This window comes from Fusarium tjaetaba (genome assembly GCF_013396195.1).
Source record: "Fusarium tjaetaba strain NRRL 66243 chromosome Unknown NRRL66243_c0000026, whole genome shotgun sequence".
Classification (NCBI taxonomy): domain Eukaryota; kingdom Fungi; phylum Ascomycota; class Sordariomycetes; order Hypocreales; family Nectriaceae; genus Fusarium; species Fusarium tjaetaba.
In genome coordinates, this window is record NW_023501222.1 from 264,643 (window position 1) to 276,908 (window position 12,266).

General features: G+C 47.3%; 2 protein-coding genes across 2 annotated transcripts; one reads left to right on the forward strand and one right to left on the reverse strand.

Annotated features, from left to right (window-relative positions):
* Positions 1-943: 943 nt before the first annotated feature.
* FTJAE_1440 (RRP7-like protein) lies at positions 944-5,596 on the reverse strand (the record flags this gene model as incomplete). The annotated part of the gene is made up of 12 exons (XM_037347530.1): positions 944-1,918; positions 2,020-2,129; positions 2,808-2,881; positions 2,943-3,139; positions 3,193-3,339; positions 3,583-3,783; positions 3,845-3,956; positions 4,016-4,167; positions 4,924-4,974; positions 5,027-5,158; positions 5,213-5,409; positions 5,464-5,596. The coding sequence occupies 12 exons, from the start codon at positions 5,594-5,596 to the stop codon at positions 944-946; spliced, it is 2,481 nt and encodes an 826-aa protein (XP_037211525.1).
* Positions 5,597-8,423: 2,827 nt separating this feature from the next.
* FTJAE_1441 (uncharacterized protein) lies at positions 8,424-10,566 on the forward strand (the record flags this gene model as incomplete). The annotated part of the gene is made up of 4 exons (XM_037347531.1): positions 8,424-8,554; positions 8,769-9,693; positions 9,797-10,368; positions 10,434-10,566. The coding sequence occupies 4 exons, from the start codon at positions 8,424-8,426 to the stop codon at positions 10,564-10,566; spliced, it is 1,761 nt and encodes a 586-aa protein (XP_037211526.1).
* Positions 10,567-12,266: the final 1,700 nt, after the last annotated feature.

Genomic DNA, 12,266 nt, shown 5'->3' on the forward strand with positions numbered 1-12,266 from the left:
GCGTCCGCCAATGAGATCCCTGTAAAAGTGAGGCGGGCCTGAACGAGAGACCTGCCAGGGTCATCCTTTTGACAAGACAGCGCTCGACAGGTGGCAATGCAGATGATCAAGTGTTTTCTGTTTTTGGGCCAAAAGTGAGGGTTTTGGCGTTTGCTGGTGAGGGCCGTTGTCTGGGTAGACAGTCCCACCTGTTAAACTAGAAGGCCTCGATGAGGATGCTGATGGGTCGAAATTGGGCATGTTTACAGTATACAGCCTGATCAATGTATGGATGAGGGGAAAGATGTGGTCAGAAAACGGCCAAATGTCATAGGAATGGTGTTGTGCATTGTTTCCAGGGACAACTTGACATCGAAACAGACATAGCTGCTGGCACATGCACCGTCAACTCGTAGTCTCAGTCTGAAACATGTTCAAGCTCTGAAGCCGCACTGATTGTATATTTTCTATCTCCTCCTTCCGACAAGGTCCTCCCCGCCTTGATAGCTTCTTGGCTGAGGCGAGACAGAATTAAAACGTGGTGGAAACCAAAGGCCCGAATGTTGCCTCGTGGCGGATTTTATATCTCCTCCTGTACCCTTATCAGACTTAAGGGTGCTGATCCGAGCGGCGATGACAGGATGTGTTGAGCCGTAATGGTCAGAATACGAGAAGCCATAATGACTCGGGTATATGTTGCGCGTCAACATGGATATCTTTGAAACAGTATCCTTGTGTAGACCAGCTGAACCTGTCAGTGAGGTTCACGAATAGAGTCTGACAAAATATGGAACAATGTCTTTGTCTCAGACAAATTTGAGAAGATTGTAACGCGGTTGTTTTCGGCACCCAAGATGGGAGACCAAAGGCCTCGCTACCCCATCATGTTCGATGGCCCCGCGACGTCATCATAGACAAACAAAAAACACCATCATGACTTACGAATCGTAGCTTATTAAATATCTCATGTCTCTGGTCGGAATTTCCCTCTCTTCTCCCGCATCGCTTCCACCTTTCTCTTGTCCTCCTGGAATCTCTTCATCAAGGTCATTTGCTCCGCCTTGCGTCGTTCTCTCATCTGGAAGCGGTAGAAGTCCTTGGTTTCAGACTTCTTCTTGGTATCCCTCTCGATCATTCTGCGCTTGGCTTCCTCGGCCTCGTTTCGGCTGGCGGGAGCTGCCCGTCCACCGCGGGTTACTGTAACGAAGCCATCCTCGTCTGGCTCATTGCGCAGCCGCTTAGCTAGCTCAATAGCTTCCTTCTCCTTGCGGTTGAATGCCGTGAAGAAGGCGTGAACAGTCTTTTGGGTGGCTGGCTTGTCGACGCGTGAGAGTTGCAGATGCAATGCGATCCACGATGAGCCGAGCGAGGGGACGTCGTCGGAGAGATCGCTACCCCATGTGGGATACTTTTTACTTTTTTGTAGCTTTGCGATAGCCTTGAGGACTAGTTGCACACTCTTCTCGTCTGCGAGAAGCACAATTGCGGTGCTGCTGCTGCGTTGCACGCGCCGCGACCAGATCTGCGGTAATTGCGCATCTTCCTCTTCTCGCTCCCGCTCTTCCGCCTCGACGTCGCCGCGTTTCCTCTTTTTCGCAAAGCCTGCGACTTTTGTGGCTTGCGCAGGGTCAATAGGTAGCAGCGTCCGTGATTCGTCTTCGAATGTAATACCCTCAAAGCGCCCAGCGCCTACAAGTTGTGTAAAGACAGCGCGAAAGTGAGGCTCTGTACTGTCGGTGGGAATGTTCTTGAGGAATAGACTTCGTGAGTCGTTGGGGGTAGGTATCTTGGGTGCATTTTTCCGTATGCGAATTTCGTGAATGACGGTCTCTGGGTATGAAGGTGTAGCAGGGATTTTTATTGGGAGGACAGAGAACAGGTCTCCGGTTCCTTCGACGGGAGACATCTTGATCAATGTGGTTGATGAGCAACTGGAAGACTATTGATGGGTCCAGATTGAAGCAATCAAGAAAAAAAAGTTTGGCCCCATATCAGATAAGGACAGTGTTATCTGTGAAACAGTTCGCACAGCTCACTTACACGAAGGACAGGGGTCTGCATCTCGAAGGTACACTCCGAGAAAACCTCAACTTGACAAAGGATGCCAGACTTAAACTCAACAAAGGGTCCCTCATCTTCTGATGACTTATCTAAGGCTTTTTGTAGTTAAGGATAGAGGCCCCAATTTTTGTTGCCTTCCCTAAAGCTGTCAATGAGAAAATTCTCATAAACTTAGAATATATCATCGTAACTCTGAAGATCAACAGTCGTTACTTTTGCTTACCAATTTCAATCGTCTTTTCCACTCGGATCCTCTTCCAGTATCGGATCCTCTATAAACCATTTGCTACCTTTTCTGTCTCTCATATGGCTCTGGGTATACATCTGGCTAAGTCGGTGATGTCTCTGGTTGAAAGATCACTTCTGTCGTGAAAACGTTCACTACCAAGAGCAATCGATGGCGGGCAGTAATATGGCCAATTTTTGAAACTATGAGCAATAAAAAAACGTTCTCTATATGCTTTGGGTCTCAAATCCAATTTATATAACTTGCCTAGCGGAGGAAAGAGAACTCGGGACCTCGATCAAATGACAAAAAGACTTAGTCAACTTAGTATAAGCTGAGCCTAAATTTAGCATAAGTTTAGGATACCTTATATTCACGTCCAATTTTTTCTTGGCCCCATGAGGCACATCGAGTTGGGATTTCTTTCAAGGAATTCGATAACCTTTCTTTCGCAAAACGACGGTCCATCGCCCTCGCCAACTGAAACCTTCCCTAAAACATGCATTCCAGCTACTCAAAGTCGAACTCATCGAGGTCTCACACATCGATACCATAAATTTATCGTCACTTAAAAAGGCATAAGTAACAGCAGCATCAGGAAACGCTTCAGGGGTACTATTACCAGCAATCAACTAGGTGCAGGTGCCACACGAAGAAAATGGGGGGAGAGATGTACTGATCAGCCATGTCCTTGCCACCCTCAGCCTCACCCTCATTGGTCTTCTTCTCCTCGCCCTTGCTCGTCTCGGTCATATAAGACCACATCATCTCAACCTTCTTCTCAGCCATCTTCTTCTCGGTAGCTGCAGCAGCAGCCACAGCATCTGCCTTCTTCTCAGCAGCAGAAAGGCGCTGCTCCAAGGCAGCAAAACGCTAAGATAATATTAATAAAAGAATAAGCAATAGTAATAACAGGTAATACTTACAGGATCTGAGAGCTCTTGGGCATAATTAGCCCCCTGGCTGCGGAGCTTGTTCTCCTCTTCCTCTTTCTTGGGACAGGCAGAGGCATAGTGCCCCTTGCGTTGGCAGTAATAACAATGGCGCTCAGCCATTGGTACCTTTTTCAGGCGCTGAAATATAAAATTAGTAAAATAAATTATAAGATATCCTCGGGGGGGGTTCCAAGAAAACAGGAAACCTCATTATTAGGTGCCAAAATAAACTCATCAAAAGTTATCCTAAGCTTAGACTATATTACCTAAGTCTTTTTATTATTTAGGATCGAGGTTCTGTATTTTCTTTCCTCCCCTAGGATATGTAGGGGTACTCCGTCTTATCAAAGGTATAGTAGGGAGGCAATGAAGAAAACTTACTTTGGTGGTCTCATGGTCGCCTTCGGCGCCATGCGAGTTTCCATTGCATCCATGTGAGCGTTGGTAGCTTGACCCTCGGTAAGGATCTGGGCCAGGATGGCTTGGTTCAGAGACTGGGTCTCGAAGAGGATGACTTGGTGTGCCAGACCGCGAGGGTGAAGGACGACGGTGTCTTTGTCGAACACCTCGCGAGCGTTCTTGCTATGGGCGTTACCTTAGTGTTGATGGCGACGCTCTCGAGCTTGTTGAGTCCTTCCTCTACCGCGTTGACGCGCTCTGAAGTATAGGGGAAAGGGGAACCACATTGTGTCGATGTTTTCATGACAACGTTGGGGTGCGGTTGAAGTGCCGGGGTGGTGCTACTCGAGGTACACCTGGAGATGGTCAATATGCTCCGGGTGCATCAAGTTTCTCTTGCTTAGGTACCTTGGACCTCTTTGTGACTGAGGTTTGGTCAGTCACTGGGGGTTGACCCCGTTTCTCGGGCAGGCTTGCTGCCCGAGAGTTGAAGCGTATGCTTCCCTTGGACACAGCACCGAGGACTTCGGGCTGGTCGTTCTTGTTGTTGTTCTTGTTGGGGGCCATCTTGGTATTATTGAAGGCAGTTATATGTTTTAAAAGAAGGCCTTTTAGAAGAATTGGGAAATGGTCGTCGTTGAATCTTTGTAGGATACAAAAATCAAGACAGACAACCCATTCTTGGTGTCTTGATGACCCGAGCCTGAACTCAGGAAAGAGCACTTTTGTGGAAGGGGCGTCGCCCACAGTAGCATCACCATATGAAAAGAGCGTATTGAGATAAGAGCGTTACTCAGGAGCAGCACTACCAAGTCAAAGAAATACTCAAAAGGAAAGAGTATATTAATTACTACCTTACTTACCAGGACATGTAACACTTTGCATTATTTCTTATTCTTTTTTTTAAAAAAGACATAACTTTTGAACTCCAGTTATACTATCACTAATAGTATATAAGTAAGAAAAAGAAGAAAAAGCAGGAAACGTCTTGGATTCATTTAAGAATCGTTTTGGAATCATCTCGCATCACCGAGAATAAGGGGCAACGCTGCGCTCTCACTTCTTCGCGTGCTTGCTGATGCGGCTTTGCGCATCACGGAGTCTCTGACCAAAATTAGTAAACAATCAAATAGGAAGCAATTACATATAAGTATACCGAGGGACCCGGGGTTTGACTCGTTCGATTGGGGAGTGTGTAGGTAGCTAAGGCTACCACTACCACTCCGACCACGATCATGGCCCCGAGATGTCTTGGTCGGGGTTTTCTATTAGAATTGATTGGTCAGTGATGATAAAACAGTTAGAAAGTAATTTCCAACTTACGGTGGCTTTCTGTTTGCCACGACGAGCAGCACGTAGTGCCGATGGGGAAGTCTAAATGCTATCAGTCTATTGTCAAATCGTGTAGGAAAAGATTCTAAAATACTTCGCCCCTAACCTCTGTACGAAGAGGCGCTGCATCAGGCTTGGCGGCGGCGGCAGCGGCGGACTCGCGGTCGGCGTCGTCGTTGTCGTCTTCGCTGTCTTCGAACCCCTCGAAATCTGTGGCAGAGTCGTACTGGGATTAATTAGAATGCCATCCCGCTTTGACTCCAAACTGATTCTGGCTTACTTCCTGGTTACGGCGAGGGCGGCGGGAAGAAGTTGCCTGGACACGAGCTCCAGGGCCGTAGAGGGGGGAGGGCGGATCCGTTGGCAGGAGTGGTTGAATGCTTGCCCTGGGTCCAAGTTCTGGGGAGAAGCCGCGGTGCTTTGCCTTTCGGGGAGACCAGTTGGGGCAGATTCTACCAGCAAATAGGGAATACCACCCTAGGAAATTTCAGCAGATAGCTTCGAATCAATGTGAAATCATCTCCGACTTACGGACAAGGTCGTCTTGGAGATGCCGCTTGTTTGGGCCAGCCTGGCGAACCTTCAATTTGTGCTCGTGCACCTCACGATAGTGGTTGCGAAGTGTGCCCGTATTTGCGGATGCATGTGTCTGAGCAACCGTCATTCTTGATATCTCGATCACCCAGGACCGAGTCCAGAAAGGAGCATGTATGTCAACTGTTGGTCGCTGGGCACTGACATATGCCACTCAGCATTAAACTTGGGCTCTTGATTCCATAGGAACGGCGCCGCTCACACGTATCGAATGTGTTCTATTTCGCCCATGGCCGGTTGGGCGGGTGTGTTTTCGTGCCAAAATATGTATCATGCATCCTTGGGAACCCAGATGGCACTCCGACTCAACAGCCGTACCTGCCCGCATCAAAGGTTTGCTGGCCAATAGGTACCACGTAACAGAACCCGAGTGGGCCGTGTCGATTCGTCCTGGCAGTGGAAGGCACATGCAGTTAACACCGCCTTCATAAGGTAGTGGAGGTGAGCAGTTGCCTTTGCCGATATATACGGGTATTCAGCTCAAACTTTTCACACATTACACCATGATATAATAGATAAAAAGGAAAGGTCTAATAGAATTAAGTCTAACCTGGAAGAAAGAGGACTATTTATACTAGTCCCTGAGACAATTACCTCTATAGGTATCATCAGTTTGTCCTTGCTGCCTAGATAGACTAAATGCATTTAGGTAGCAAGGCAAACAGCAAATAACTACAAACATAGGTGTAGGCAAACCTAACCAACATGATATTAGCTTAAACACAGGTGAGAAAGTTGGCAGTCTTGACTACCTTAAGCTAGTCTAAAGTCATATCAATCTTGTCTATGTTATCCTAAAGATATCTCAACCTTTTCTATACACTTCTAAAGTTTAGGACTGTATATTCATAAACTTAGACTTTCTCTTCATTTGAGGTCCGCGACAAGAACCCAATAAATAATTTGTGTTGTTGCTGCAAAGCCGATCCCCTTTCTTAGCAATAGCAGAATCTTACTGAATTTGTCTGGGCAAACATCGCGCCAGGGTGTGCAGTTGTCTTCCTCTCTGAAGTGGCAGTTAGACGACAATCGTCATTCGACGTTGACCTCAGAATATCTCTTGCCCATATGGTTCTTGCCGATTACCACCAATGAGAGTTTCTAGCGGCAAAAGAGCTTGCGGATCTCCTGTCTACTTAGGTACTTAGATTCTGTTGATCTGCTTCATAATAGTTGTTGCCATCGTTCCTCTTTTGATATTCAAGACAACGCCTGGGCCGTGCTGAGAAAGCCATATTCGTGTGATTAAATCTTCGGAGGTAAGGACTAAAGATAGTCTTTTTCCACTTTTTGCAGTTGAGAATGTGTGCTACGGAACGTGTGATAGAGGTTTATCGTCAAAATTTGATGGCATGACTTAACGGTGTCATCTTTGGATCAAGTTGTTGATCACTCAGGGGTTAAACTATTCTGCAGATTTATCATTCTACACATTGTGGACGTAAACGCTTGTTGGTAAATGAAACAGTAATATGATATCATAAATGAGTAAACGCTTGCAAACCAGATAGTTTGTCTATCGCACGAGTGTCATCTGGAGCATCAGTAGATATGAATTTCCATGATGTTTCAAGAATTCATTACCCGCAAAGGAGCATCATAAACTCGGTAACTACTTTAAAGTCAGTCGTTTGTAAATGGCGGATATATTCATGTATTACGTATCGAGTTGATGGTAAGCGGAAGTAGCCAGTGCCGTGATTATAGACCTTAAAATATCCCGAGAACCAATGCCACTATCAGAAGTATGCTAATAATAAAGAATCTATGTAACATCAGCACTGCTTAAAGCTAAGGGTTCCCCTCCTTGAACAAATACATGATACATATCATAAGTAGCGTCAGGACAGGTCACTATGACAGTCTTGACAAGCCTGAGGTTATCAGATCGATCTACATCATATCAGGAGCACACATTACAGAACAGCTGACTCGGAGCAAGTTTTTGAGAAGCAGTTATACTTGTATCGCGGTATGCTTTTATTATATGACGACAGTAAGCATACAGTAGGATTTCGCCTTAGGGGAAACAGCTCTGATAGCTATTCAATAGACGTGCAAGGTTTAAAGTGCCTCAATCATCGCCCAACAATCGTATGCCATAAGTTCTAAGTTCTACTGATTGGGTAGTACTCGGAGGTCAACTGAAATAGCCACGAATGTTTGCAAGTCGTGTCTCAACATGAGTGAAGGGCCATCTATCGCCTCGTAGCAGTCCGTCAACCCGGAAGGCTTTCGGGATGCTAACGACCAGTCAATTCAACAGGACCTGGAATATTGCAGTGCACCTATAATTCATAAGATGATTCATTTTGCAGCAATATTGAGGAATGTCTCGGAATGGTTATACTGTAACTCAGGTCCGTTGTGGTGAAAGAACTTGCTTGATTGACGACTGGAAAAACTGGTCTACGAATTGCATCGATTCTCTGCGTGTTATCAGAAACCGGGAATATTTAGGTGAAGTGTCTGGTCTTGCAATGAATCTTTCTGCTCATCTGGAAATATTGAAACACACATAGCGCCCAACCCTTTTCCCCTATGCAGCCGTCATAAAATACCCAAACGAAGTCAAATATAGTATTAAGAAATAATTATTTACATTTAAGAAATAACTATCTACATTTAACCAGTTTTAATAATCATGTCTCTGAACTGTCGTGCCGTATGTAGGAGTTCAACAGGCGATGTGCTCCTTCCCCTATCGTTCCTTCCCAAACTGGGTGTGCCTTCCTCGACTGAGCGAACCTGCCTCGACAGTCCGAGATGGGGTAAAAGAAAAGTGCCACAACACCAAGTTCCTGTCCTTTCATCCCATGCCACTATTCACAACTCAACGGCTTCCCCCTGTTTTTTTAAGAAAAAAAAAAACAATACCAATCCCCCCCGGCGTCAAGATGGCGCCCAACAACACCAACAGCGGCGAGACACCTGTCTCGGAGGGTAGCGAGAGCTACAAGGCTGGAGCGGCTCGCCGCGATGGCAAGCGAGGACAGACTTCCTCGACTAACAATCTAGTCAGGAAGAAGTCCAAGGTACCTTCGATCCCTCCCCTGTGATGTTCACCTTCCACTAACACAATGTAGGCGTAAGTTATATCCCCCCTACACGGAAGCGCCTGGCATCAGTCAATGCCATACCATATGTTGAACCATAAGCCATATATACCCCTTGCTCTTTCCCATGAACCTCCCATGCACCTCCCACACACTTATACACCATCAGTACTAACAGTCTCGCAGGGTCCACCAGGACGAGGAACCAGATCTACCGCTTTTTAATAGGGGATCTGGGGGCGCTCAGCGTCTTTCTGAGGGCCGTGAGGTTCTGGGATCATTGTCTAGCAATGTTCCAACTTATGGCGCGCATCACTGGTCTGCTGGCCGTGGTGTTGCAAGACAGTCTGCGGACTGTAACGCTCAACACTTGTCTGCGGGCAGTTTGGGTGAACAGGGTCACGAGCACTTGCCTGCGGGCAGTGTAAGTGTAAGGCATGAGCACCTGCCTGCGGGCAGTGTGAGTGCAAACCGACTTCCTGCGGGTCGTCAAAACGATGGAAACCTGTCTGCGGACAGTGTTTCAATGATGACCCCATTGCCTAGCAATGTATGGGGAGAGAACGAGATCGACGAGTTCCCTGACTCTGATCTTGACGGCCTCCTAGAGGCAGACATCGAGAAACTGGTAGGCCCAGCTTTATCGCGGGCTCCAGTTGTTGAGGATGACGGACCGGAGGCCCGTGCAAACGAGGTCGACGAGTTCTCAGACCTCGATGTTGAAGACCTCACTGAGGTCGATTTTCAGCAGCTGGAAAGCCAACCCCTTGGGCATGCTCCAGTTGCTGATGAGGATGATGGACAGAAGGCCGGTGAAAATGTGGTCGAAAAGTTCCTTAATTCCGACTTGGGTAGTCTCTCTGAGACAGACATCCAGCGCCTGCTAGACCAGGCTGTGCCAAAATCTGCGAAAGCACTTGATGGTGGCGATTCCGAAGCACCAGTTATGGGTGTGGGTGAGTCAAATCTGGGCGTCGAGTCAATCGACACAGATTCTCTTATAATGGATAAGGACCGCATCGACATGTATGTGGAAGATGTGGAAGAAGGTGGGCTGGAGTTTCTCCTTGATGAAATTTTCACCCAACAGGGCAATCCTACTGCAGCTGCAGTAAGAGAGAGCCAATCTCAGGGTCTCGTAGAAGAGATTAGTCACATAGCGCCCGCAGAGCGGCCTTTCTATAATAGAGTATATGTGTGATCTGCTGTGTCAGTTCGCCCGTGACGAAACGGAATGGAGCTCCGCAAGGAGCCCTTTCACGTTCCATGCTTGGAGCTGGTTTCGAAATGCTGAAGCTGGGAGGCTTACCGATATAGTTTTCAATTTCGTGTTTCCAGCTGTACGTCAAATTCTATCGGCCGATAGTCTAGACATGGTGCTCTTGTTAAGTCTTCCAGAGCCCAGGCTCGATGACTTGGTTGACAGCTGCAACAATCCTGGTGTATACGTTTTCGTATGCCATGCCAGACGTGGGGTTCATCCCCAGTCAGGAAGTCGAGAGGCTATAGACAATAACACGGTCGCGTCCTACGCTGGCCAGAGTATTGCCAAGCCTCGTGAAGATGGGTATCAAGGAATGTCCCTTCGTTTCGATCAACATCGTCGGGAGATGAGGCGATCGATTCCCGAGCTTGAAGATAATGCTCAGAGGGTTTCGGCGACTGTGCCTAGACTCTACCGAACTGTGGTTGAAAACAAACTTGAGGTTAATCCTCGAGTGGTCGCAACTTTGCCCCGAGATGGTCACATGGCTGATCGGGCAATGTTGATAGAAACTGTTATTATGTTAGTAACAGGCTCGATTTCGCCGGAGTCTAGCTATGGACTACCAACGAAAAGACTTGTGGCAGTTATCCAGAAACGGCTCCATTCTCAGGGGCCGTTCATACATCAGCCTATGGCATTGAACAGAGCTCTGCCTGTTCATCAGGGCTTCAGATCCAGCGTCCGGGTCTTTCGACAGTGCAGCTTGTGCGAGCATAACTCCTCAAACTACGCACTGGGGCTCTTCGTGTCACCGTTGACACGGCAATGTGTTTGTAGAGGTTGTCTTGATAAGCAACTTCTGCCGTGAAGAAAATGGACAATGGTTGTGTAGTGTCCAGTTCCAAAAGAAACAGGGTGGGCAAAGGTTTCGACTCGGACCATCAGCTGATAGGGTTTCAAAAGGCCCGTCTAGTTAGTGAGAAGGACTTTGGGTGAAGCCACTTGTCTTTCTTGAGGGGGCGGCTATTGCTGTCTGGGCTTCCCGTCACCGGCTGACATGGAGAAGCAGTTCGGTGCGGCCACTGGCCAAGCTGGAAGAGGCAGTTATTGCTGTCAGATATTCTCACTTTCAATTCACATGAGGATTGTGTAAGCGCCCAAGATGCGACACAAAACCGCGATAAAGCTTTTTGCGATAAAATATGCCGTCCTTCGACAAAACCGCCCTCTTAAAAAACCATCCTGCACAGCAACTTTACGGAACAACTCTGCGCATTCTGACGAGATATACTTCAAAGAAAGAAAGCAAAAACAAATTACAGAATGGTAGTTCGGCGCATCTCGGGTTTAGGAGGCAGGGACTATGAGTTCCAACAAAATAAAATCTTGAAACGGCTTGTGCGCAGTGTCACGGGCGTCAAGTGCCTCGAGGCAAGGCATGACTCCGCAACACACCTTATCACCACTCTTCCAAACCCAACCCCGAAACAGAACCCCGCTCCTTCTGAGCCTGTTCGCCATACCGAACCAGGCTGCACCTTGTGGACACACCGAATATGAAGATCAATCGCCACGAACAGTACCATCGCTTGTCATCACCATCAACATCATCATCATCGGCGAAACGAACTTCAGTCAGGGTTGGGTCAGCCCGGAAGGTCCCGTTAATTTCACGGATGGGCCAGGGCTGCTGTGTCGTCTATGCTACGACGTTCTTATTAAGGCATCTGTCAGTAATGCGGCCAATACCGAGAACCTTACTGGCCATCCTAATAATAGGCACATCAGCCTCGAGACTCGTAAGACATCAACAAAGATGGAACAACTATCAGTCCCATAAGATCCTCAATCGTACAGAATGGCCATCGATAGACCCATCCATACAGATTAATAGTCCCGCTTGGCAACATCGACACATTTACTGCGACTGCATATGAACTATGCCTTCGGCAAGCATGCCGTTCTTCGGCTTATTCTTCTCTTTGACAGAGACGATCTCGTGGACTTTCTAGCGTTTCAATATATCACAACGGAAAGCAAAACAGCCATTGTTTTCTGTTGCTACCTACCTATGTTGACAAACATGCTGACCGCGACAACCGCTCTGCCACAACCCCCACCCTCAATTGTCGATGTATTGATAGCCAACAATTACTCAGAAAAGGGGCCTATAACACTTCTCAAACCAAACGCTTAACAATACATAGCGGTATCTACTCCCAGGGTTGGTGCTGGGTCGGATAAAAGCAAAGGGTGCTAGAACCCCAGAGGATCAGTCAAAGTCTATGATACGAGTCAAGCAGTCTACCACAAATTACACGCATCACAAAGATTAGGACTATCACCACATTTCTAGAGCCTGGTTTCACAGAAGTCTTGCTAAGGTGGAGGATAGGCGGCGGAAACACTACCAGACTACGACCCAAGATACAATAACCAAGATGCAACAACAAGGATACTGCAACAACGACACGGCA